The 24495-nt window shown below is 45.5% G+C and overlaps 1 protein-coding gene across 1 annotated transcript in view; it reads left to right on the forward strand.

Moving 5' to 3' along the window:
* Positions 1-24495, forward strand: part of ABCA13 (ATP binding cassette subfamily A member 13) — a 322891-nt gene that overhangs the window by 246450 nt on the left and 51946 nt on the right. The window contains exons 53-56 of the mRNA XM_046020270.1: positions 500-656; positions 5111-5364; positions 10325-10517; positions 12802-12911. Coding sequence (XP_045876226.1) covers positions 500-656; positions 5111-5364; positions 10325-10517; positions 12802-12911 — 714 coding nt within the window. The remainder of the gene's footprint in view (positions 1-499; positions 657-5110; positions 5365-10324; positions 10518-12801; positions 12912-24495) is intronic.

Consider the following 24495-nt stretch of genomic DNA (forward strand, 5'->3'; position numbering starts at 1 on the left):
GGACAGAAGAACCTCAAGCAGACTCCATGCTGAGCCTGAGTCAAGAGTCGGACGCTTAACCGACTAAGCCACCCAGGAGCCCTTCATGCCTTCTTTTTCTATAGAGCTCTGTGACTTTCCCTTCTTGACAGCTTTTGATTCTCCCTTCCACACCTAGGAACTCTGCAAAGAAGCAAAGAAGCCAGAGCCAGGCTTGCCCCTTCGGGGAGAGGCGGTGGGGAAGTCCACGACTTCCTCCAGCTCACGGAGCTCCAGGGGCAGGTGCCCATGTGGCCCGGCGGTTGACCCTCCCCAGGGCTGCTGCCATGGTCCCCAGGGATCCCTGGAGCTCCCCAAATGTGCTCTGTGTTCAGGAAACACCGTAGGATTTGTTGTAAAAGTGGGATTCTCTTCCCTGTGGGAGGGAAGAGGACCAGGCCAATGAGACCATCTGTGCTTCCGTCCTTGTCCCAAGACACATGACAGGAAGACAAACGTGACTCTTCCCTTTACTCTGTAGATACGCAACTCTCCCGTGGATGTATCTGATGTCCTGGATCTTCCCCAGTTCGGACGTGGCGTTCATCTCCTATGTGTCCCTGAACTTCATCTTTGGTCTTTGCACCATGCTGATGACCACCATGCCCCGGCTGCTGGCCATCGTCTCCAAGGCTCAGGTCAGTGGGCTTCAGCCACGCCTCTCAGGGCAGCGGGGAATGCTGCCTCATGCCCCTTCTGCTGCTCCTCTGGCTGGGGGTAAAGGGAAATGGGCCGCTGTCCACGGTCTCCAGCCCCCAGATAGCGAAGCCGCCCCCGAGGCACACAAACACCGGTGCCGTTAAGAGAGCTGAGCTCAGACCTCCTTGTTTGTTAATGGGTTCCTGATCCGTGGTTGGAAGGATGGATGGGTGTCCAGGTGTTGCAGGAGTCGGGGTCCGATCCCTCTGTCTGAGATCCCGTGCTGTGGGGTGGGATTGGCTGCTGGGGCCAAGCACGTTCTCCAACCCGTGGAGCATACCTAGTTCTGCTATGTTCAGAGTGTCGCAGCAGAGGGCTGCCCCGAGAAGGGGCTCCGTCTCCCCCAGGGAGAGTGAGGGAACCCCTCTCCAGGAACCCTGTCTCTAAGGGATGTTCACACTGGTGAGTCACTTTTGGAGGGTGACCCCCAGCGGGTGTCTCAGTCCAGCTGGATCTAGCTGTGTCCCTGCCATGCTCCTCCCACCCCCTCCTCCCCCCGAAGCCCACCTGGGTCTTGTCTGTTTTAACCCCTCCTCAGCCTCTCCTGCGCTACCTCTGGGGACAGACATTGCAGTTTTGCGTTGCTCTCTGTCCTCTTATTTCTGTCCTTTTCATCCCTGCTCTCTGCTCTCGGCTCAGATCACTGTCCCTTCTGTCTCCCTGCTGTCTGCCTGGACCCCAGTCCCTCTGTCGTCCGGTGTTTGATTGTCTCACGGGTGGAGAAGGTAGCCTGAGAAAGGGCCAGCCCTCCCAGTTCCGGAGGCTGTGCTCCTGGCCCGTCACAGGTGAGTCGGGGACGGATGTGTGCCTGCCTCATGGGGCAGGCTCTCTTGCTCTGCCCTAGGCTTACGCAGACCGTCCACTCTCCAGCGCGGCTCATACTGTTTTGGGGGGTTGTGCCCCACATTGGCATGGAGACACTAAGTGCAGAAACATTCGTTATGCACTCAGGGAAGGAAGCAATCTGTTTTGGTGATTTTTGCGGAGTGTTGTCACGAGTCTGTATTAACGTGTCTGGCTGATAAGTAGGAAGCCCCGATACATTTATGGGGCGTTAGCTTGAGGAGGACATGGAGGCAGCCGAGACAGCGCACGTGTTCCCTCCCAGCCCCATGGATCCCCGAGAGGGTGTGGGTTACTCAGGGTGTCCCCATGACCTAAGCTGAGAAGGGGGCAGACTCAGGGCGGATGGACACTCCCTCCAGTGGGAAAGAGAAGCTCAAGGGGACAGGATCACAGGACAAAAGCAAAAAGAGGAGGGATCGCTTGGACCCAGACAGGAGACCAGCTGGACCAGAGAGGAGGCTCTGTGCCCGTGACGGTCTAACTCTGACGTCAGCGTCCGGTTACAAAATGGGTCAGGCTCAGTTGCTCACAAATAAAAAGAGACATTTTATCATTTGCTAAGATCTCTCTTTTCCTTTGCCCTTTATTTTGGTGTTGTTTGCTGAAGAAACCCAGCATCGCAGTGGGTAATTTCAGATCTTCACGCGTAAGCTGTGGAGCGATAAATATATTCTTATGGAATCAGTCAAGGGTGACTACTAGGTTCTCAGATCAGCTGTGTGAGCCGGGAAACCAGGGTTAACCATTGTGTGTCCAAACTGTGCTGTTAATCAGGGCAATTTAATTTTTACCAAATCACAATTTTTTAAGCTAACATCTATAGAAAATGCATTTTGGGTTCTAACCCGCCATCTCGAACACCTTCGTTTCCCACCGGTGAGGATCTGCCGGTTGGCGGGGGCGGGATGTGGGGGGTGGAGGAATGTCCGGAGGGCAGTAGCTCATAGTTCCAGTAATTTCTTTTTTTTGCATACTTCCTCAGTTCACAGTTATCCTAGATTGGACATTTATGGATTGTTATTCCCTGAATTTGTGCAGTTATATCCTGTCATACGTTACTTTTGTGTTGCGGTGTCGTGGACTGCTCTGTTCTCCTGGCAGTAGGGACAGCTGTGATTCCCTTAAGGCAGATTTAAAGTCCTCGTCATGATTACGTCTGTCCTTTAGGTCCCAGCTCCTGAGTTGGAAGCTGTCCTGCTCTAATCTTGCTACATTGTAACCAGGGAGAGAAGCTGCTGTCATGGGGCACATTATTTGACTCAGGGATGGACACAGTTTTGTAAAAACTGGGATTAATAAGTGTCTCTAGGACTGGTTACAATCCTTAAAGATGGTAGACAGTCAGGAGAAGAGCTAAGGGAAGAATCAGAGGAAGCGTACGTGTTTTTTCCGTGTCTGTACGCCAAAGACAATTGGCCATAATGGAACAGTTCATACCCCTTTGTTGAATTTTTGTGGCTCCCAGATCACGTTATTTAAGACTGCATTTACATAAGTCAAGCTGTCTCTTTGCATCATAAGGGAAAATTGGACGTTGTCTAGGATGAAATATATAATCGATGATTTTGTAAATTTTTCCTTAGTATTTGCAATACGGGCCCATCCCGTGTCGTGTTTTATGATATATTCCTCATGATGCCTTTGCTCCCTTATAAAATACTACCCTTCAGAGGAATATGTGAGTTTGAACATAAAGAGTGACTGTAAAACAGTGAGCCTAATTATTTTTTTAAAGATTTTATTTATTTATTTGACAGAGAGTGAGTGAGAGAGAGCCCCAGCAGGGGGAAAGGGAGAGGGGGAGGGAGAAGCAGACTCCCCGCTGAGCAGGGAGGAGATGCGGCGCTCCATCCCAGGACCCTAGGATCATGACCTGAGCCGAAGGCAGACACTTAGCTGACTGAGCCCCCGGGTGCCCTGAGCCTCATTCTTGATGATTATTTCTGTAGCCTTGCCAAGCAGCTGCGGTTCCACGCTTAGCTACACCCTATCTAAAAGTCAGCTCAAAGGACCCCTTTACCATGAATTTTCTCCACAGGCTGTGTTCCTGGGTGGAGAGATTTTATTCCTTGGGCCAGAAAGATTGGGGTTGCATACCAGTCCTACCACTAAGTGACCTGAACACATTCATCACCTGCTTGAGGCTGTTTCTTGCGTGATCACCGGGTTCACCTCTCAACACTCCGCACGTTTATTGAGGCAGTGAAAGGCAGTGATGCTCCATCAAGGTGCAAACACGTGATACTTTCCAGAAAGTTCTGGCAGACGATGATTAACACGGGAACAGTTCTCATCTCCTTGTAAAATAAAGCGAACGTTCCTAAAACACCAGATGGTTAAAAAAAAAAAAAGTAAATTCTATGGGAGATGTTGACTTTTTATATACATTTAATTTAAAAATGATATTGCCCAAACATATGCAGACTGTCCTGTATATGTTTATTTTCTGTGCAATTTTATACTATATGTTCTCTCTTTCCATCTGCTCCCTTATTCGTCCTCGTCCTTGTCATAACACTCGATTGTAACGTGTTTCACAGAGACAGTTACGTACATTCAACATTTGCTATACGCTAATTTTGTGCTAGGCATCTCCCATGGTATTTACCTGCTCTCCGTGACAGCTCCCAGTATTGTCTGCTTGTTCGAACACTCCTTGGCCCATGGCTAGGATTGTTACCTCTATGTCTTACCTGGGCTGTTGCAACACCTGCCACAGGCTAGGGGGCCTGACAAGCTGATGCTGTGCCTCACTGTTCCTGAGGCTGGACATCTGAGATCTCGAGGTGCCTGTAGAATCAGCTCCTGGGCAGGACCTGCTTCCTGGCTTGGAGATGACCTCCTTCTCGGGGTGTCCTCATGCAGGCCAGAGGGCAAGCTCTCGTGTCTCTAACTCTTCCCAGGAGGGCACTGATCCCATCGTGGGGGCTCTGTTTTCCTGACCCCAATCATCTCCCTAAGGTCCCACCTCCGAATGCCATTGCACTGGGGGTTAGGGCTGCACCTGTGAATTTGGGACCCACAAACATTCAGTCCATAACTTTTCACTACATCCCCCCCCCCCAATGCATGTCCTTCTTGCAGGAAAAATACATGCAGTCCATCCCAACAGCCCCCAAAGTCTTGCCTTATCCTAGCTTCAACTTGAAGGTCTTTACCGAGATCTCAGCTGAATCAGGTGCGGGAGAGGCTTTAGGTGTAATGCATAATGAAACAGAATTCCCCTCCACGTGTGAGCCTGGGAAGCGCACTAGTTATGTGTTTCCGAAGCACAGCACAGCTGTGGGACAGGCTCGGGATAGGCATGCCGGGCCAATAGCGGAACTCGGAAGGAAGAAGCAGATGAGGGCTCCCAAGCACGTCTACCACCCAGAAGGCAAAACCACCAGACCTGAGTCTTGACACCAATCCTCTTAGGTTTGATGGCCGTCTGTGCCTGTCACTGAGTGGCTGTGACGGGGGGGGGGGGGGGGGGGACCTGGACCCAGAACCAGCAAGGGGAGACAGATTTCAGGTTGATTTATTTCCCCTTTCTCTCACTGTACAGAATTTACAGAACATCTACGACATCCTCAAGTGGGTCTTCACCATTTTCCCTCAGTTCTGCCTGGGGCAGGGACTCATAGAACTCTGTTACAATCAGATCAAATATGACCTGACCCACAACTTCGGCATCGATTCTTACATGAGCCCCTTTGAGATGAACTTCCTGGGATGGATCTTCGTGCAGCTGGCCTCGCAAGGCACAGTGCTTCTCCTCCTGAGGATTGTGCTGCACCGGGACCTTCTGCAGCGGCCACGGTATGTCCTGCAGGGCTCAGCCTGGGAGGGCACCAGCTGCTCAACAAAGACGGAGAGAAAGCTCCGTCCCAGAGAGCGCAAGACAACAAATGTGTCGGATCTGTGTGATACGCCATGCTGATGAGTGAAGATTTTGATTTTGTGTTGCTTTTTCTTCTCTTTCCTTTCTTTTTTTCTTTTTTCATTGATGTGAGTCACCCAGTCTGGGAAGGAGAATATCAAAAAAGATGAAGTGCCGACCTGTGACATACTTGTTCTAATTATTAATTTTCCCCGGTGATTAAATTCCCTCTTACTTTGATTGTAGGGTCTAGGGCAAGTTTAGTTGATACCATAACAAAGTTAATTAATTAATTAATTAATTTTTTTTTTTTTGAGATTTTAGTTATTTATTTGAGAGACAGAGCATGAGCAGAGTGAGGGGCAGAGAGAGAAGCAGGCTCCCTACTAAGCAGGGAGCCTGATGTGGGATTTGATCCCAAGACTCCGGGATCATGACCTGAGCTGAGGGCCTATGCTTAACCAACAGAACCACCCAGGCGCCCCTCACATAATTTATTTTTATGGCTAAATGACTTAAACTTGTAACATCAGGAATGGATGGAAGGTCAGCACTGATAACAACTTGCCCTTTGCCAGACCCTGCCTGTTGTCATTAATGCTGTGTTCTTCTCTTTGTTAGGTGACGATGAACTTCAAGTAGCACAGGGATATATACATATATATATTTATATACATATACGTATTGTTAGTTAATACTAACATTTATATATATCACACACATAAGTACGTAATTGCATATAACATATATATTTTTATTTATGTTTATGTTAATGTGTATATATTTGTAGATCCATAATGTGGCCCATCTACACACACACACACACACACACACACACACACACACACACATCTGTTATTCTTAGTGGGATTTAAGGTGACTTTGCGCAGGTGTCTCGAACATTGGCAGGTAACACAAGACAGACACACAGGGAGGAAATGTGTTTTGCTGTGTCCCCTCACAGTGTGTGTGTCTTTCTGTGATCCACCAGGCCCCCATCCATTGCCTTGGTCTTTCCAAGAGCCGCACCTGTCTCTAAATTCATCTCTGAGAGGGGCCCTTCATGAAGAAATTACTAATTAGGACCGTCATTGGAGAACCTGTTAAGGACTGTGGATACATTGTGACTATTTCGTGGCGATGTCTTTATAGAATTGTTCCCATCTGTCATTTCACGACACGCTTCCTGCAGAATTCCTTTCAATCTGCTAGAGCTGCGAGCCGCCTTGACTATCCATCCCAAAGCTCTCTTGAATTGGCCCCGATCCCTCCGGCCCCAGATTTCCAGTGTCTGACTGAATCTGGAAGAGAATTCTGAGTGCCTTTCAAACATAATTGGTTCGGTGATCGCCCCTCACAAGTTTAATCTGTTTTAAAACCTAGACTGTAGAATCCCCTTGGGTGGATTTCAGGGTGCCCCGTTCTCGCCGGGACCATCAGAGGACTACTTTTTAAAAGAGCAAACTCCCTTTCTTACTTGGCCTGGAGCCTGCATTCCATGGTATTTTAGAATAATGGCTTTGCTCTCCACAGGGAGTCGTCAATATTTATTGTTATCTGTCAGGGAGGAGGCTTGCATGGAGGTGGAGGTGTGATCTGATTTGGATGCTGGCTGCCTGCCACTTCCTTACCGGGACTACTATACAGCAACCATCTCGCTAAATTAATTTGTTTTTTAAGTCCTCATCTGGGGGGCTCTGTAGGTGAACCGTCTGCCTTCGGCTCAGGTCGTGGTCCTGGGGTGCTGGGTTAGGGAGCCTGCTTCTCCTTCTCCCTCAGTTGCTCCCCCTGTTTGTGCTCTCTCTCTCTCAAATAAGCAGAAAATCTTAAAAAAGAAAAAAATAAAGTTCACATCTGACCAGGCCACTAATCATTGCCTAAACAAGAAACCTCAAGGTTCTTAGCCAGCCCCCCTTGAGTCTGGCATGTGATGCCCTGTGAAGCTCTCCATGACCTCCCCCTCGACCCCCATGGGTGACGTTTGCATCTGGTGATCTGCTCAGTGATCAGATCTGGCAGGACTGATCTCCCGCCCTCCAGCACCCACCTCCCAGGGCCCCCCCCCATGCCTTTTCAGCCTTCCTGTCGCGGCCTTTCTCTCTCTGCTGCAGTGTGGTTTTCTAGTGTTTTATGTGTCACTCTGCTGTGCCTGACCGTCCGCTCGGTCGCGTGCGGAGTACCGTGCACTGGTGTTGAATAGTGTGCGGATGGGAAGATGCCACCCCCAGCACCTGGGAGAGTTAGTGCCTGTCGTGCCCCCCACCAGCATCACCAGGGCCAGCAGTGTCCACGAGCAGGTGCAGCCACCTCCTCCTGGCTGTCTGCCGGGCTTGCTGAGGTCCTGAACTGCGTCCGCTGCTGGCCTTTGGTTGTCTGCTGAGAACCCACATCTCCATGAGAACAGGAGCCCTGGCTGAACACTAGGCAGTCCGGGGGCATTTGGGACCGTTTTCCCTTCTTCTCTCCAGTCTGGAGCTGACCTGCTGCCAGGTGCGAGCAGGCGGGTGGCCCGGGGAGCATTTCTCTGTGGCTGATGGGCATTTGGACTCTCCGGTGCCCCGGCGTCTCCTTCCTCTATCATGGAGATGCTGGTTTTGTGCTAGTCAGCTGGAAGGGGGTGCAGTGGCATGTTTCGGAGCCCTATGTGTTGGGCTGTGAGGTGGCCAATGAGAAGTGACCTCGGGCCACTGTCCGGCACCCACTGTAAACAGATACACTTTCCTGCCTCCTCCCTACCCGGAACCCTGAGATCAGAAACTCTGGGGATGAGCCTGAGGGGGGACCCATAAAGCTTCCCAGGTGCTCCCAGTGAGGACCGGGTCAGAACTGCTGATGGGGGGACCTGGGCATGGGACTCGGAGACAGGGAGGAAGAAGGGCTCTCCCCTCTTTGAGCCAGAAAAGGACAGCGGAAGCCTAGGCCAGCAGAAGGGTCCAGGGACACACCTGCAGCCAGAAAAGGGGTAAGAAACCACCACACTGAAAAGTGTGAGTTTGGATGACTTTTCACAAACTGAAGGGAGAGCAAACACTGTCACTGCCCTCGTGACCTGTTCCATTAGCCACTCTGGACATAACCACTGTTCTTGTTTTGTTTTTTGTTTTTTTTTTTTAAACACATCAAAAACCATTATGTTTTATTCACTAAACTACATTAAGTTCAGGGGCGCCTGGATGGCTCAGTCAGTTAAGCAGCCAACTCTTGGTTTCGGCTCAGGTTGAGATCTCAGGGTTGTGGGATCGAGCCCCGTGTTGGGCTGCGTGCTCAGCGTGGCATCTGCTTGAGACGCTCTCTCCCTCTCCCACTGCCCCTCCCCCCATATAAATCAATTAATCACTCTTTCTATAAAATACATTAAGTCCACACTTAGCCTAGGTTATACAACTCCAATCCACCGTATAATCCTTGTTCCCGATACAGAATATAAATATTACAGAACATTCCTGAGCTGATAGAATGATCTTGGAGTACTGACTTCTGTAATTTCCCACAGATCTTGTTTTTATCTCCAGTGATGTGTTTCTCATGCTTTTGAATGTTGTGTGAATGGTTCTGTGTAATACATACTTCCAAGTAGCTAGCTGTATTCTCTCGTCTCCTAGGTTGTGTGTTCAGTAGATTCATTTTGTTCATTTGTTCAATGATGATTTTAGGCACAGAAAAAACAATGCAGGGAAAGGACCTAGGACACTGGGAGCCGACCGTGGATATTTTATTTTAAATGCCCTTTTGTCTCAAAATAGTTTCAGACTCATAAGAAATTGCAGAATTCATATAGAGTTCCTGGGCAGACTTCCCTCAGCTTCTCCCAAGGATACCCTGATAATTTGGTCGTATATTACATGACAATATCACCTGGGCAAAACCAGGAAGTTGATTTTGGTACAGCCTCAACTTGGTGGTCTGTACCCATTCAATGATTAAAATGTTGGTATGTTACAGTTTACAGGGGAAATGGAAATTACTCTAAGGTCAAAATGCACTAGGTTGAAAATCACAAGGAGAATTGAAAAGGGGGCTGCTCAGATTTAGAGTGAATAAATTTGAATTGAAAATTAAATTTGTATTCACCTGACAAACACTTATTAAATCTCTCATGCACGGTGTTGTACAAAGTACTTGCTGTACGGTTCTCTTACACAATCCAATGTGTTCTATGTAACCATAACATTTGTTACAGTTAATCTTGTGATACATTCTTTTTCTACCTTGCACAGAAGTCTGGCAGGTTTTATTATTCCTAAAATTGAAAAGCTCCTCTAGTTGGGCATCTGTCCACTTTGCTGTCTTTTTAAAAAATTTTCATTTTTTATTTTTTAAAAGATTTTATTTATTTATTTGACAGAGAGGGATCACAAGTAGGCAGAGAGGCAGGCAGAGAGAGAGGGGAAGAACTGGATGTGGGGCTTGATCCCAGGACCCTGAGATCATGACCTGAGCCGAAGGCAGAGGCTTAACCCACTGAGACACCCAGGCACCCTTTTGCTCTCTTTTCCTTCACATTTAGGGGATGAACGTGGTCCCTTGCTTGTTATCTTTTCTTGAAGGTTTTATTTATTTATTTGCAAGAGAGAGTACAAATCCAAGGGAGAGGGAGAGAGAACATCTGAAGCAGACCCTGCCCTGAACACAGAGCCTGACACAGGGCTTGCACTCTCGACCACAAGATCATGACCTGCGCTGAAACCAAGAGTCATCTGCTTCACCAGCTAAGCCACCCAGGCACCCTGGACTCTCGCTCATTATTAATCACAGCGGCAGAAGTAGTGTGTGTGGACCAGACCTGATAGTGCGGCTCAAGACCACATCTGTTTCAATGAGTCTCTGAACTTTCTGTCTCTCTTGACTCTTCCCCTTCCAGGTCGCAGTTGTGAATTAACTCTGGCTTCATCTTTCCAGGGGTCAGTCTGCCATTCAAGGCACAGTCACATCTTCCAAGGACATAGATGTGGAAAAAGAGCAAATAAGAGTGTTGAAAGGAAGAACCAGTGAAGACCTTCTCGTGTTATACAATCTTAGTAAAAGCTATGGAAGCTTCTTCAAGAGGACCACTGCTGTACGAGATGTTAGTTTGGGCATACGGAGAGGAGAGGTAAGGACCTTCTGTTTGTGACTCTCTCTGTTACGAACCCGTGTAACTCTAACTGTGTACCTGCTTGTGGTAGGCTCACAGTATCTGGGATTAGAGCCAAAAGCTTCCAGATTTCTGACATTTCTGCAAAAATCACTAGACACAGAATCTGAGTAGAGAGTCTATTGACTCTTCCCCCAGGGAAAACTTTGCTGACCGATAGATGGGGGGTTATCCTTTCATAGCTTTAAATATTTCATGCGTTTGAAGAGTTTTAGTCATTGTTTGGGCTATTGGGTGACATTTTATTGAGGGAAATAATCCAATTAATTTGAGGGAAAATAATCCAATTAATTTAGGAAATCTCTTCTAACTCTTAGTTGGACCTCCATACTTTTTAACAGTCCAGTTAAGCCCATCTAGTAAAATGCTCCCTGGGGAGGAAAAGAGCACTCACACCAAAGCCAGAGTTTAGAATTTTTTTTTTTTTTTTTTTTTGGATATGGCACCAGTTCTTATAGAAATGTTTAATCAGAACTGATGGAAGCCATGCAAATTATTCTTGATTTGTGCTTAATTGCCTCAAGAGAAATCAACTCTGAAAGCGATTACCATTAATAAACTGAAAAATAAGAGGTACCTTGCATTCCTGTTGTGCCCAGCTCCTGTGAACCTCGAGGCAGGTTACCTGCTTACAGGATGGGAAGGCATGCTGCCCTGTGGCAGAGAGCAGGTGTTTCAGGGAGGAGAATTCCGAGGGCAAGAGAAGCCCGGGGACCAATCCAAGTTTATCCAGGAGTATCCTCATGTGCAGTCTGTCCTGTGGTTTGTGGCTGACGAGGACAGTACAGAAGGGAGGTGTTTGGTAGCTACGATTGGCCACTCAACCCAAAGACTAACTCTGCAACCTTCGGCATCATACGGAACTATTTGTTTTACTTCCACTTCAAAAATCATTTTAGTTTTGCTGCTAACTGTTGGGGTACTTTTAAGCTGAAGAGTAAGAGAAAACCTTGGAACACTTCATAGAGGAGATGCTCCAGGGATCTGAAACAGAAGGCCATGATCACGTAGCATGTTAGGTACCGGCTCGCGCGCCACCCCAAATCACGTGGGCGGTGCTGCCTTGGAGCGGTCTGTCCGGAAACGGCAGCTGGGTCCATGCGTGAGGTGGAGGGAGGGGTCCAGTCGAGATGGGGGGAGCATGGCTATGAAAGCAGGTGGGAAATCAAGCAAGCACCTGTCATTCAGCGGTCCCAAATAGGGCCCTGTGGTAACTAGGGAGGGCCAGCACCAGGAAAGCCAGAATAGGCACTTTCCTGAGATTCAAGGGGCAGGGAAGTCACCTGAGGTCAGTAGACAGAAAGCCAGCTGATGCCACTGGAAAACAGAAGGCCTCGAAGGAGATTTTAAGAACCACACAGATTCAGAGTCTGCCACAGAACATGTAGCTATGGGCATAATGAGAGATCGAGCCTAGGTCTAGAAAAGATGGCAAGAAAGCTATTTGTCCCATGGGATATAAGACAACACTGAAAAAATCCACCCCACCCCACCCCCCGCCCAATGCTGTCTTGATGCTGGTGTCAGAGTTTAGAACCGACAGTTCTCTTCTTAACTCATGTCAGAAGCAGCCTAGAGTCTGACTTGGGGGTGGGGAGAAGGGGAGGAGAGAAGGGAGGATATTTTAACGTACTTTATTTATGTTTTGAGGATTTTATTTCCTTATTTATTGGAAAGAGAGAGAGAGTGCACTGGGCGGGGGGAGGCAGAGAGAGAGAGAGAATCATAAGCAGACCCCACACTGAGCGTGGAGCCCAACTCAGGGCTCGATCTCACAACCTGAGATCACGACCTAAGTTGAAACCAAGATTCAGACGTTTAACTGACTGAGCCCCCTAACTGCCCCCCGCACCCGAATGTATTTTAATCTATGCAGCAGCATCAAGGGGATAATGAGTATAATGATGTGAGTTTCAAAAACTCGTCCTCCACACAGGGACACACTCAGGACCTTGTTGGAACGCCCCCGCAGCAGACGGTTAATCTCAGCACTATCCTGGGGGTGGGCATTCACCCGTCACCCTCTGGAGTGTTCCTAACATGGATTCACTCTTCCTCGGCGATTGTTGATACGATCACCCTGCCCAGACCCCACGGTCTTCTGCAGAGTGCTTTGTGCAGTTGTGTGCCTTTAAAGATCTATGAGTAGCAGAAGCCGGAAATGTCGGCTCTGAGCCTTCTGGAAGTCAAGGCTGTCTGATGTGACTTAGGTGTTCCTCACCTCTGTCTTCTCTCCATGTAGTGCTTTGGGCTCCTGGGGCCCAATGGGGCCGGGAAGAGCACCACATTCAAGATGCTGAGCGGGGACGCCCCTCCGACCTCAGGACGCGCCGTCGCCAGAACTCCCACAGGGTAAATCCAGATGCAGTCATTCTTGCTGCCCGGGGACAGCCCTCGTCCCCTCAGTCCTGTGCCCAGAGTCCGAGACACACTTCCCTCAAGATTTACCCTCCAGTTAGCTGCCAGGAGCCTCTCCTCAGATAGGGAGGAACTTCAGGGCCAATGAGATAAGCTGCCTAGATCTGGCCACAGGGTCAAGGACATGTCTGCAGAAAGCAGGCAGGGCTGACACCTTTGGTGGCCCCCCATGGACCTGAGGTGTCTGGCCACTGATGTGGGTGAGCAGGAAATGGCCAGACAGATACAGCTTCAAACACTCGCACCTATGGGACAGTGGCCCCAGGGGGCTACATCAATTCTCTCGTTCGCCACCCAGACCCCTCTTTCAGGTGGTTGACGGCTTTGGGTCAGAGTGAGTATCCATAAGAAAATGCAGATGGTGGCATCTGGGGGAGCAGGGAGGATGTGTATTCTCCTTGCTGCAAAGGCCATGCAAGATGCTGGGTGTTCTGTATGCCACAGGCTGCCCAAGGCCACTGGGTCCTGTGGGGGCTCTATGGGCAACCCCACAGACAGAGTTTTATCTCCAAACATCCTCTGATTTCTTCTGAACTGCACTGTGACTTGGGGACTGTCCCCAGGGGTGTGGGCGCCATCAAAGGTGTGATCATCCAGTCGGATAAAAGGCCCACTTCTCTGTCTCTGCCTGGTCTGGACCTTTAGAGGTTCTCGTCTCTCCTAAGAAGGAGACTCCTGGTTCTAAACCTCTTCTGGAGGCAGGATGGTCTGCTTGCTTCTTGCTCTGAATTTGCCCGAGGATCCAACTTGTCCCGATCGCACTAACTAAAATCTCCACTTGTAAGCTTAGGGCTCTTTCCCAGAGCCCTCCGCGTGCGGTCACACGCGTCCCAGTACAAATGTTTCCATGGCCCCATCTCCACACACTTTTTCCTTTCCATACCAATTACAAGGCCCCTGGCATGTATCCTTTTTTCCTACTGCAGCAAATTGATTGCTAATTGACAATGACGATAGTAGTTTTCAGACGTCTCTTGCTCAACTTATGTAAGGAAAACCATGTCCTCGGATGGTCCTTCTATAAGCAGCTCCCGTCTGAGTACCCTGGTTGGTTTCGTCGCCTGTCTGCTGGGGTCGCAGAGTCTCTCCTAAGCATGCTTGGAAATCATGCACCTGAGATTTGTATATATGGGTTCAAATAGAATAATTGGAAAAAAAGTCATTCAAAAATATGAAAATCACCCATGAATTGGCTAATTCTTTGCATAAGCAAATACTTCCTGTCCTTCTATGTTGTGCCTGGCACTGGGAGGATTTCTTGGACTCCTAAAGTGCAGTGTTAACATTTACATGTCTCCTGCTAGTGTAATTTAGACATGCATTCATCTCTGTGTGTATGTATCTATTTTTGGAAAGATTTTATTTATTTGAGAGAGAGAGAGAGAGTACAAGCAGGGGGAGCAGCAGAGAGAGAAACAGACTCCCCACTGAGCAAGGAGCCTGATGTGGGACTCGATTCCAGAACCCCAGGATCATGACATGAGCCGAAGGCTGATGCTTAACCGACTGAGCCACCCAGGCGCCCCTATATCAAATTTTATTGATTATCTCTATGTGAAGTATGGGTGGTTGAAGGTATTTATGTGGAGAGATTCACATTTTAAAATCAGGCAAGCATATAAAGATCATTTATCTGGTATTCTTTCTTTACATTATTCCATAAGCATCTCCCAATCCTCTTCAATAATAGTTATTGTTTTTACTTTTTACAAATAGGTGGGCATGAAATCTATTGTTAAATTAATTTGCACTTCCATGATAATTCATGAACTCGAGTGTTTTTCCCACAGTTATTTGTTTTGTAGGTTTCCTTCCTGCCAATTGCCTGTCATGCCCTTTGTTCTTTCCTCTATAAGGTTGTCTGTCTTTTTGTTATGCATTGATGTAAGGGTTTTTCATACATTCAACCAGAAACTAATCTTTTTTTTTTTAAATTTTCATTTGTATTATTTTTAAAATTTTTATTTTTAAAATTTTATTTACATCCAAGTTAGTTAACATACAGTGTAATATTGGTTTCAGGAGTAGAATTTAGGGACCCATCACTTACATGCAACACCCAGTGCTCATCCCAACAGGTGCCCTCCTTAACGCCCAGCCCCCAGTTACCCCCTCCCTCCAGCAACCCTCAGTTTGTTCTCTGTGCTTAGAAGTCTCTTGTGGGTTGTCTCCCTCTGTTTTCATCTTATTTTAGTTTTCCTCCCCTTCCCCATATGAGTGAAATGATGTTAGACTTTCTCTGACTTATTTCACTTCATATATTACCTTCTAGTTCCATCCTTGTCATTGCAAGCGGCAAGATTTCATTCTTTTTGATGGCTGAGCCGCATTTCAGTGTGTGTGTGTATGTGTGTATGTGTACATCACATATATACACTGTGTGCATATACACACACCCCATCTTTATCCGTTCATCACTTGATGGACATAGTTTGGCTGTTGTGGACATTGCTGCTGTAAACATTAGGGTGCGTGTGCCCCTTCAGATCAGTATTTCTGTATCCTTTGGGTAAATACCTCGCAGTGCAATTGCTGGATGGTAGGGTAGCTCTGTTTGTAACTTTTTAAGGAACATCCTGACTGTTTTCCAGAGTGGCTGCACCAACCGGCATGCCCACCAACTGGAAACGAATCTTTGCATGTTTTATGTGTTTTAAGAATTATCTTTCTTTGGTACCTTGAATTTTAACTTTGTTTTATAAGTTTGTGTGTGTAGATGTTTGCAGTTTTGACAAAGCCAATTTAATTTTTTTTCCTTTGTTATTTCTTATTCTTTGAATCTTAAGAAAGTCTTCTCTTTCTGAGGTCAAAAACCTTAACATTGTCTTTAATTAATAGGGAGTTTAGAGTTAGAGACACCGTGTGGTAGAAATAGAATTTGATGTTTTAAAAAAGATGTATTTCTTTATTTGTTATTTTTAGAGAGAGTGAGAGAGAGTGCGGGGGGCGGGGAGGAGCAGAGGGAGAGAGAGAATCCCAAGCAGACTCCATGCTCAGCTCAGCACCGAGCCCCACGTGGGCTTCGATCCCACAACCCTGAGATCAGGACCTGAGCCGAAATCAAGAGTCTGAAGCTCCACTGACGGAAACACCCAGACGCCCCTTGATATTTTTTCTGTTCTGAGTTCTAGTTTGCTTAATGCCACTTCCTCACCAAGGTGTCTTTGTATCCATCAAAAGGCGTTTCTGTAATAGCAAGTCCTCGGACAGACTGGGCTCTCCGCCCTGGTTTCTCTTGCTTCGCGTTTCCTCCCAGGCGGCTACATTGCCTGCCTGTCTTCCCTGTTCTTGATTTTCAGTACTGTTTGAACTCTACTGGACCTTTATGATGTATTATTTTTAGGATCCTTTTACCACTCTCTATAAAAACGTCACAATATTTACATCTTGCTTGGGATTGCAACACAGTTTTATACTATAATTTGAGGAAATTGAGGTCTTGATGAAATTCTGTTTGCCTTTTCCATGACTGTGGTATATATGGACATTTATTTAGGTCATTTAAAAATAGCATTTATTTATTTTTAAAACATTTTATGTATTTATTTATTTGAATTTATTTGGCGGGGGGCATGAGTGGTGGAGGGGCAGAGGAGGAGGGAGAAGCAGGCTCCCTGCTGAGCAGAAAGCCCGATGCGGGGCTCGATCCCAGGACCCTGAGATCATGACCTGAGCAGAAGGCAGAGGCTTCACCGACTTTTTAGTGTGCCCCTAAATTAATTTTAGGTGCCCCTAAAATTAATTACATTTTGGGCTTTTCTTTACAAATTCCTTGCATATCTTTTTTAGATTTATTCATCCAGATGAATTTGTCTCCATCAGGAAGTATTTAATCTTGTTTGTTTGTTTTAAATTTTTCTTGTTCGATTTTCTCATGGCTTGGGACTCAGCTAGCTGATGTCACAAGGGAGTGTGTTTGTGTATTTGGCATTTGATCTCTCTTTTCCTGTGTGACAGCTTCTGTCAGCTGGGTGGTTCCTTCTTGTGATTCTCTGGCTTTCCCGTGCAGAACCAGGTCTTGTGTTGAAGACTTTGGGGTCCCCGCCTGCAGCCATACATAGGGAGACTGTCCCATTTCCAGTTACAGCATGGCTTTGCCTGGGTGCTGACCTGCTGAGCGGCCTGGAGGATGAGCAGCCTTCTTGTACCCCACGTTCCCAGCCGCTTCTCTCAGCCTCTTTCAGGAGGGGTGGGGCTGTGCTGTAGACCCAGCTACCACGCCGGACCTGGTTCTGGTCCCTCGTCATCACACAGGGGTGTGTTCAGTCCCTGTTACGTCCCCATTATGAGTGTGTTCAGTCTTGCAGGGGCCAGACTTCCAGATGCTTTATGTAACTCGGAGCCAAAACCCAGCAGGCAGTGGCTTGAGATCCTGGTCTCCCTTTCTCCTTGTTTCTGATGCCCGGATATGTTTGAGGGTGTTTTTCTTTTCTAGACGCTAATTACATTAACATGAACGAAGCAAATAAAATCTAGTCATCATTTTTTTGCGTGTACAGAAAGACATGTAAAGCATTGTGCCCACAATTTCCACGGAGATTTTAATTGATTTTATGTTGCATTTATAGATTAATTTGGAAAACACTCCTCTTCTGCAAACCTTGCACTATCCAAGAACTCTCAAAATACTATGAAATGGTAGTATATCTATTGTTCACTCGAGTAGTAGTAGTTCCATTTTGCTAAGTGTGGTGGTTTGAAACCCATGTGCATGTAATTTGTCTTGTTAGTATTATTCTGCAATTTTATTTAAAGTTCTTCAAGGCAAATATTAAATTTATCATTATAACATTCATAAAAATGAGCCTGTTGTAGTTCTTTTCCTTTTGACATATTTATGTCATTCAGGAAAGGTTTTTGATTACTGAGCTCTTCCTACCTTTCTGCAGTAAACTAAATTTTGTCATGGATGTACCTCTCCTTTCATTTACTTAAACAAAAGGAGTTTGTTGTTGAAAACTTTCATTTTCTAACCCTCCTGTTAAATTATTCTGATTTTTAATCTTTGTTGTAATTTTGACTATACTTTCTGAAAGACCTATTTACTTAATTTAAAAATTTTAACTACTTCAGTGCACCTGGGTGGCTCAGTCAGTTAAGCATCTGCCTTGGGCTCAGGTCATGATTTTAGGGTCCTGGGATCGAGTCCCACATCAGGCTCTCTGCTCAGTGGGGAGTCAGCTTGGGACCCTTTCTCCTTTTCCCTCAGCCCCCTGCCCCTCCACTCTCTCTCTCTTTCTCAAGCTTTCTCAAAAAAATAAATAAAAATTGGGGGGGGGACATAATAAAAAATAAATATATACAATAATTTTAGACTTGCCAAAAAAGTAAAAATTTTTAAGTACTTTTAATTTCTAACTGATTCTAACTTCTTCTTTTTTTTTTTTTTAAAGATTTTGTTTATTTGTTTGACAGAGAGAGAGATCACAAGTAGGCAGAGAGGCAGGCAGAGAGAGAGGTGGAAGCAGGCTCCCCACTGAGCAGAGAGCCCGATGCGCGGCTTGATCCCAGGACCCTGAGATCATGACCTGGGCTGAAGGCAGAGGCTTTAACCCACTGAGCCACCCAGGTGCCCCTGATTCTAACTTCTTGATTTGAGTGATTTTTAAAGTCTTCTTCCCCTAAATAAATTATCAAATCATTAAGTCTACAGATACACTTTTTTGTACAGTTCTACCTTGATCCTGAAAATGTAAAAAGTAGTATTATTACTGTCACTGTCTTTTAAATGGCATATATAATTCTGAGTTAATCTTTCAGAAATTTTCATGGAAGAACCTTTCTGATACTCAAAACCTTGTGTTTCTTGGTTTAATATTTTAAAAAATTTCATTTCAAGAACCTTTCCATTTTATACACACACACACACAGAATAAGTTATAAATAGAAAAGAAGTCATAAATAGAAATGTTATTAAATAGAAGTTACTTATAATATGTAAAGATATATATAAATAAGTTATAAATAGAAAAGAAGATCTCAGTGAATTTGTACAAAGCAGATACACTTTTATAATCTGTACGTAGCTCAGAAAGAACAAGACCAATACCCTTTAAACCCTTCAGATCCTAGGGTAACTCCTAACCTGACTTTTTTTTTTTTTTTTTGAGAGGGACGGAAAGTGGGGGAGGTGCAGAAGGAGAGAGAGAGCCCCAAGCAGAGCCCCTCTGAGTGCAGAGCCCGATGTGGGGCTTGATCTTACAACCCTGAGATTGTGACCGGAGCTGAAACCAAGAGTCAGACACTCAACCGAGCCGCCCAGACGTCCCTGTCTGTGTTGGCTCTTTACTGTTGTAATTGTTGTGTCGGTGGGCAAAGATACAACTATGCTTTGATTGGTCTGCGTTAGTTGATAAAACGTCAGTATTTCGAACGTCCTGTTCAATGGCAGGCAGCAGAACTGATGGGATGGGGAGTGTTTGAGTTACGTGTGATCCTGTTGAAGACTCTGAAAGGGAATTGCGTGTATGGAAAGGAAGCTGTCTCAGGTTACTATGCTGTTGGTTTTCCCTGCAATTGTAGAAGGAAGAAGGTGTGTTTTTGTTTCTTCGGTAGCGTGCGTGCGTGCATGTGTGTATGGTGTGTTTCCATAACTTCTCTACCAGTACAGGTGGACAAAAGAATCTGAATTTCCAAAGCCAACAAAAAAAATATATGGTCTATTTTCCTCATCCCTGGAAGCCTGACTCCTGTTCATAATCCCATCCCATCATTTGTAAACTAATTGGAAAATGAAATTCAAATAGCTGTTCTTGAAAGAAAGAATACATTTACATCTCCTTAATGGCCTGCAAGTCCCTTATTATGCTACATATCTGTGTAATTGGTTTAATTATAACTAAATCACACTTGCATTAATTATATTTTTAACCTTGATTATTTGTAATGTTAATTACATATTGGTATTCAAGGAATTAAATGGGTAATTAGAACACAATGGAATCCTTAACTACATAGAGAGCCGCTATGTATCTTCCTGCCCATGAAGCTCATAACTTACCAACAGCTAACTGGAATACATTGATACCATCGTTCATTATTTTGAGGTCCCCTTTGTGTCTTTTCTGAGGTTCTATTATCAGGAACAGAGCTGTTTTCTTTTCTTGTTTAATTTATTAATGTCTATGAACGCATGTCCTCCAATTTGAGAATAGGTCTAGAATTTCATAACTGACCATTATAATTTGGTTTAAATTATCTTGAGCTCCTGGTCCAAGGCCAGTGGTCACAGATGGAGAGACCACAGGCCAATGATCAGCGTATGCATGTTGGAACTGGACTGCACTTGGTCAGAACCTAGGCTTCCTAGTTTGTCATAGTCCCCTATTGCCTCGTTTGGGACACCATTGGATGTGTAGGTGGACTGCTTGTGGCCTCTCTAGACAGAATAAATGCTAATCACAGTAATTACAAAGTACTGTGACTCTAGTGTTCACCAAGGATCACACTACACGAGGGGCTTGGCGTTTGTGATCTCATCTGATAGTTGTGACAGCCTTGCGGGGGGGGACCTCATCCTGACTGAACTAACCCCAGGTGCAGAAGTCGGGAGTTCTGGAAAGGGGCAGAGGATTTGAATCTAAGTTTTCAACATAGAAGTTGCCAGATCGCTTACTGTTGGAATTCAGGCCAGTGATTGTCACCAGAGTAGCCAGAGGACTAAGGCACTGCCTCAGAGCCAACCGATGCCGGCCTGGCCCTTCCTGGAAGCAGATCAGACTCTGGAAGTTTCCAGGGGGACAAGTTGCGCAGCCTCACCATGGGGCAGTCACTCCTCAGTCCTGCCTGTGAGGGACGGACAGTCTCCGTGAGGCTCGGGTGTGGTTCTGTTAGCTCTGGGCTGGGCCAGCCCTTCGCACTCTGTGTGTCACACGAGTTCATCAATGTCGAGTCGAGTTGCTAGCAGCCTTGTGTCTATCAGGCTGTGCCAGGTTTGTGCTGGTCCTGCTGACTGATGATTACCCACAGGTAAATATCTACAAGGTGAAAGGACACTGAGCAAACTCCAAACCCTGTTTGCTCAGTTTCCTTCCAGTTCACCTCTCTTACCTGCTCTTGATCTGTTTTTTTAAAAAAGATTTTTCTATTTATCTTAGAGAGCACGAGCAGGGGTAGGGGCAGAGGGAGAGGGAGACGAGCCGACTCCCCAGGACCCTGGGGTGAGCTGAAACCAAGAGCCGGATGCTTAACTGAATAAGCCCACCCAGATGCCCCTGCCTATTCTTGATCCTGATTCTTACGTCCCGTAATTGGTAAAACTTCCACTCTGATGCCAGTAACATGTATGTGTATATATAATACACACACACACACATATATATGATATATACACATATATGTGTGTGTGTGTACGTGTATGTATAAAGTATTTCTTTCAAAAAGAGCTTTTATATAGCAAAATTTTAGCTTTCTCAGACATATATACATTCACATTATAGTATTTATCTGAATTTTATTGCATATATGTGTGTGTGTTTATATATGTGTGTGTGTGTGTATTGTTATATATTATAATATATACATACATATACATACAATACATGTATAATACATATATAATTATATGTCATCTTTTTGGTGAAACACCCACACTTTAATTTGCACTTTAGAAAGCAAACAGGCTGCCCACAAGGAATGGTCAGAGATCTCGAAGTATAGCTTCTCGATTCATCTGTGTAAATCATTTTCCGGCCACTGTAGGGAACTTTTAACTTCCCTTTCAGAAACTTCACAACATCATGTATTTCAAGATGCTTCTAACTTGGTAATGATGTTATTTTTTTTTAAATTTCCCTGAGGCCATTATGTAATATTTCTCATAGGAAACCACGATGCTTCTCAAGCAGAACTATTAAGAAGATACTCATACCTGGACATTTTGTAGGAAAACTGCAGAGTCCAAACATACAGATAAGATCTTAAGGAAAGAATAGAGAAAAAGATCATAAAGAAGTGAAATTAGGCTTGTGTGTGTTCAAAACAGCAGCCACTAACCTCCTGTGGCCTGGAAGCTTCATAATTATTATTTTTTTAATTTATCTGAGGGAGAGGGGCAGAGGGAGAGGGAATTCCAAGCGGACTCCGTGCTGAGCCTAGAACCCAGACATGGGGCTTGATCCCAGGACCCTGAGATCCTGCCTTGAGCTGAAATCAAGAGTTAGACACTGAACTGACTGAGACTCCTGGGTACCCCTAAGCTTCCACTTAAATACATTCACTTATAATTCCAAGTCAGTGGCACGAGCAGGGGAGTGTATGAATTTAAGTGTCTGTTTCAGTCAGATACAGAACATTTCCATGGTTGCAGAAGGTCCCCTTGAACTTGTGCTGAATTAAACCAAAGACCACCTTCTCAGCAGCAAGAATATAAACAGAAAGAACAGAATGGCAGCATGCAGGAAGGAGCTGGAAGAAAGCCTTGGCAGGTGGTCAGGAGCTATACCTGAGTAGGCATTATGGATAATTTTTATTTGTTTCTTGTTCCCTCCTTTCCTTTCCAAATCTTGTATTATGATCATGTGTTAAATTGTCAGGCAATTAAATAATGAAAACTAGAAAAAACTCTTTTAAGACACAGGCATTCTCAGGGCACCTGGGTGGTTCAGTTGGTTGATTGACTTCGGCTCAGGTCAGCATCTCAGGGTTCTGGGATCGAGTCACATTGGGCTTCATGCTCAGCAGGGAGTCTGCTTCTCCCTCTCCCTTTGCCCCTCCCCCTGCTTGTGCTCACTCTTTCTCTCTCCCTCAAATAAATAAAATTTTTAAAAAGACAGGCATTCTTGTCACACGTCATACCAACATTTTTGGAGTCCGTTACATTTTAATGCATGCAATTGGGGCAGACCTTTCTTCTCTGCCCTCCCCCATTGGCTTCCTTCTGTCTTGAGTGATCGCTATCGCAGAATTCATGGGAGTAATAACCATTAGGCACTATCATACCATCACATTGTCAAGTGTTCTGGGTATCCCACTTAGGAACTTGTACACACTTTACTGTGCTTCATTTAAACCACCATAATACCAATATTACAAAAAAGGCATAGGACTCATTATTGCTTATAAATACCTGATTTTTCTTTAGACTAACTTGAGTCCCAGATCAGAGTAATTTAAACCATAACCCCACCAAATAGGAATTACTTGAAAATTTGTTTCTTCGTATTTTAAATTAAATGGTGATTTACAATTCTGATGCCAGCTTGGAAAAACAATGAAGGGAAAATATCTATAATCTTACATGAAGTGATTTTTATTCTTGCAGTCCCAGTTTTGAAAAAAATGTTCTATCATCTATCCATATCTATCACCTATCATGTGCCTATGCATTGTATATGTATCTGTCAATAATTTATATGTACCCATCTATCATGTCTTTATGTATCATGCATGTGTGTATCGATCATGTCTCCATCATCTCTGACTTACCTGTCCTGCCCACAGACATACACACACACACATAAAGACACATTGTTGCTACAAGTGTATTAACCATTCACCTGCTTCATCCGGCTTTCCAGTTTTCACATCATATCAGGGGTGTTTATCATTCGTGTTCTGCACCTTCCATACTGAAACCCTCCTATTTCACTGGATTTCTACATCTGCACGTACTGAGCTGTTTCTCTATCATACAATTATATTCTTTTTTTAAAACTCTTATCTCATTATTTTTTAAAAAGATTTATTTATTTATTTATTTATTTGAGAGAGAGAGCGCGAGTGCAGGGAGGAGGGGCAGAGGGAGAGAGAGAATCTTAATCAGGCTCCACGCCCAGTTCAGAGCCCAATGCAGGGGCTCGATCTCATGACCCTGAGATCATGACCTGAGCTGAAACAGAGTCAGACACTTAACTGAGCCACCCAGGTGCCCCGACACAATTATATTCTTACTTGAATTTTCCTTTCTTGGAGCAGAGTGTCTCTTGGATCCAACCTTCTCATTCTGTAAGAGACAGTGGTGTCTGTTGTGTGGCGAGCCTAGACATGGCAGAGGGCACAGACCAGCCATCAACACTGACGTCATTGGGGCAGACCAGATCATCACTGTTCACTGATGGTCTCCAGGAGATACATGGTGTCTTCTGCCTCAGGCTTCCCGGGGAGGGGGATACTCTGAGTTCAGAGTGTAGAAGCTTGGTTCTGTGCATATTACCTGTCCACATTTACTACACGTCTGCTAACATGTTACCTTAGATGGGCTCTATGCTATTTGGGGTGTCATTCTGACCAATGACCAACAGAACTGTTGCACCACTAGGGCTGAGAATTTCATTCATTCATTCATTCATTCATTTGTTTTTGAGAGAGAGTGTGAAGAGGGAGGGAAGGGAAGAGAAAGAAGAGAGAGAGAGAATCCTAAGCAGGCTCCATGCTCAGCTCAGCACAGAGCCCCATGCAGGGTTTGAACCCATGACCCTGGGATCATGACCTGAGCTGAAACCAAGAGTTGGATGCTTAAATGACTGAGCCATCCAGGCCCCAGCCCCGCCCCCTGTCATTTCCTTTGTTAATGGAAAAT

Source organism: Meles meles, chromosome 10 (assembly GCF_922984935.1).
Source record: "Meles meles chromosome 10, mMelMel3.1 paternal haplotype, whole genome shotgun sequence".
In the NCBI taxonomy this organism is placed as follows: Eukaryota; Metazoa; Chordata; class Mammalia; order Carnivora; family Mustelidae; genus Meles; species Meles meles.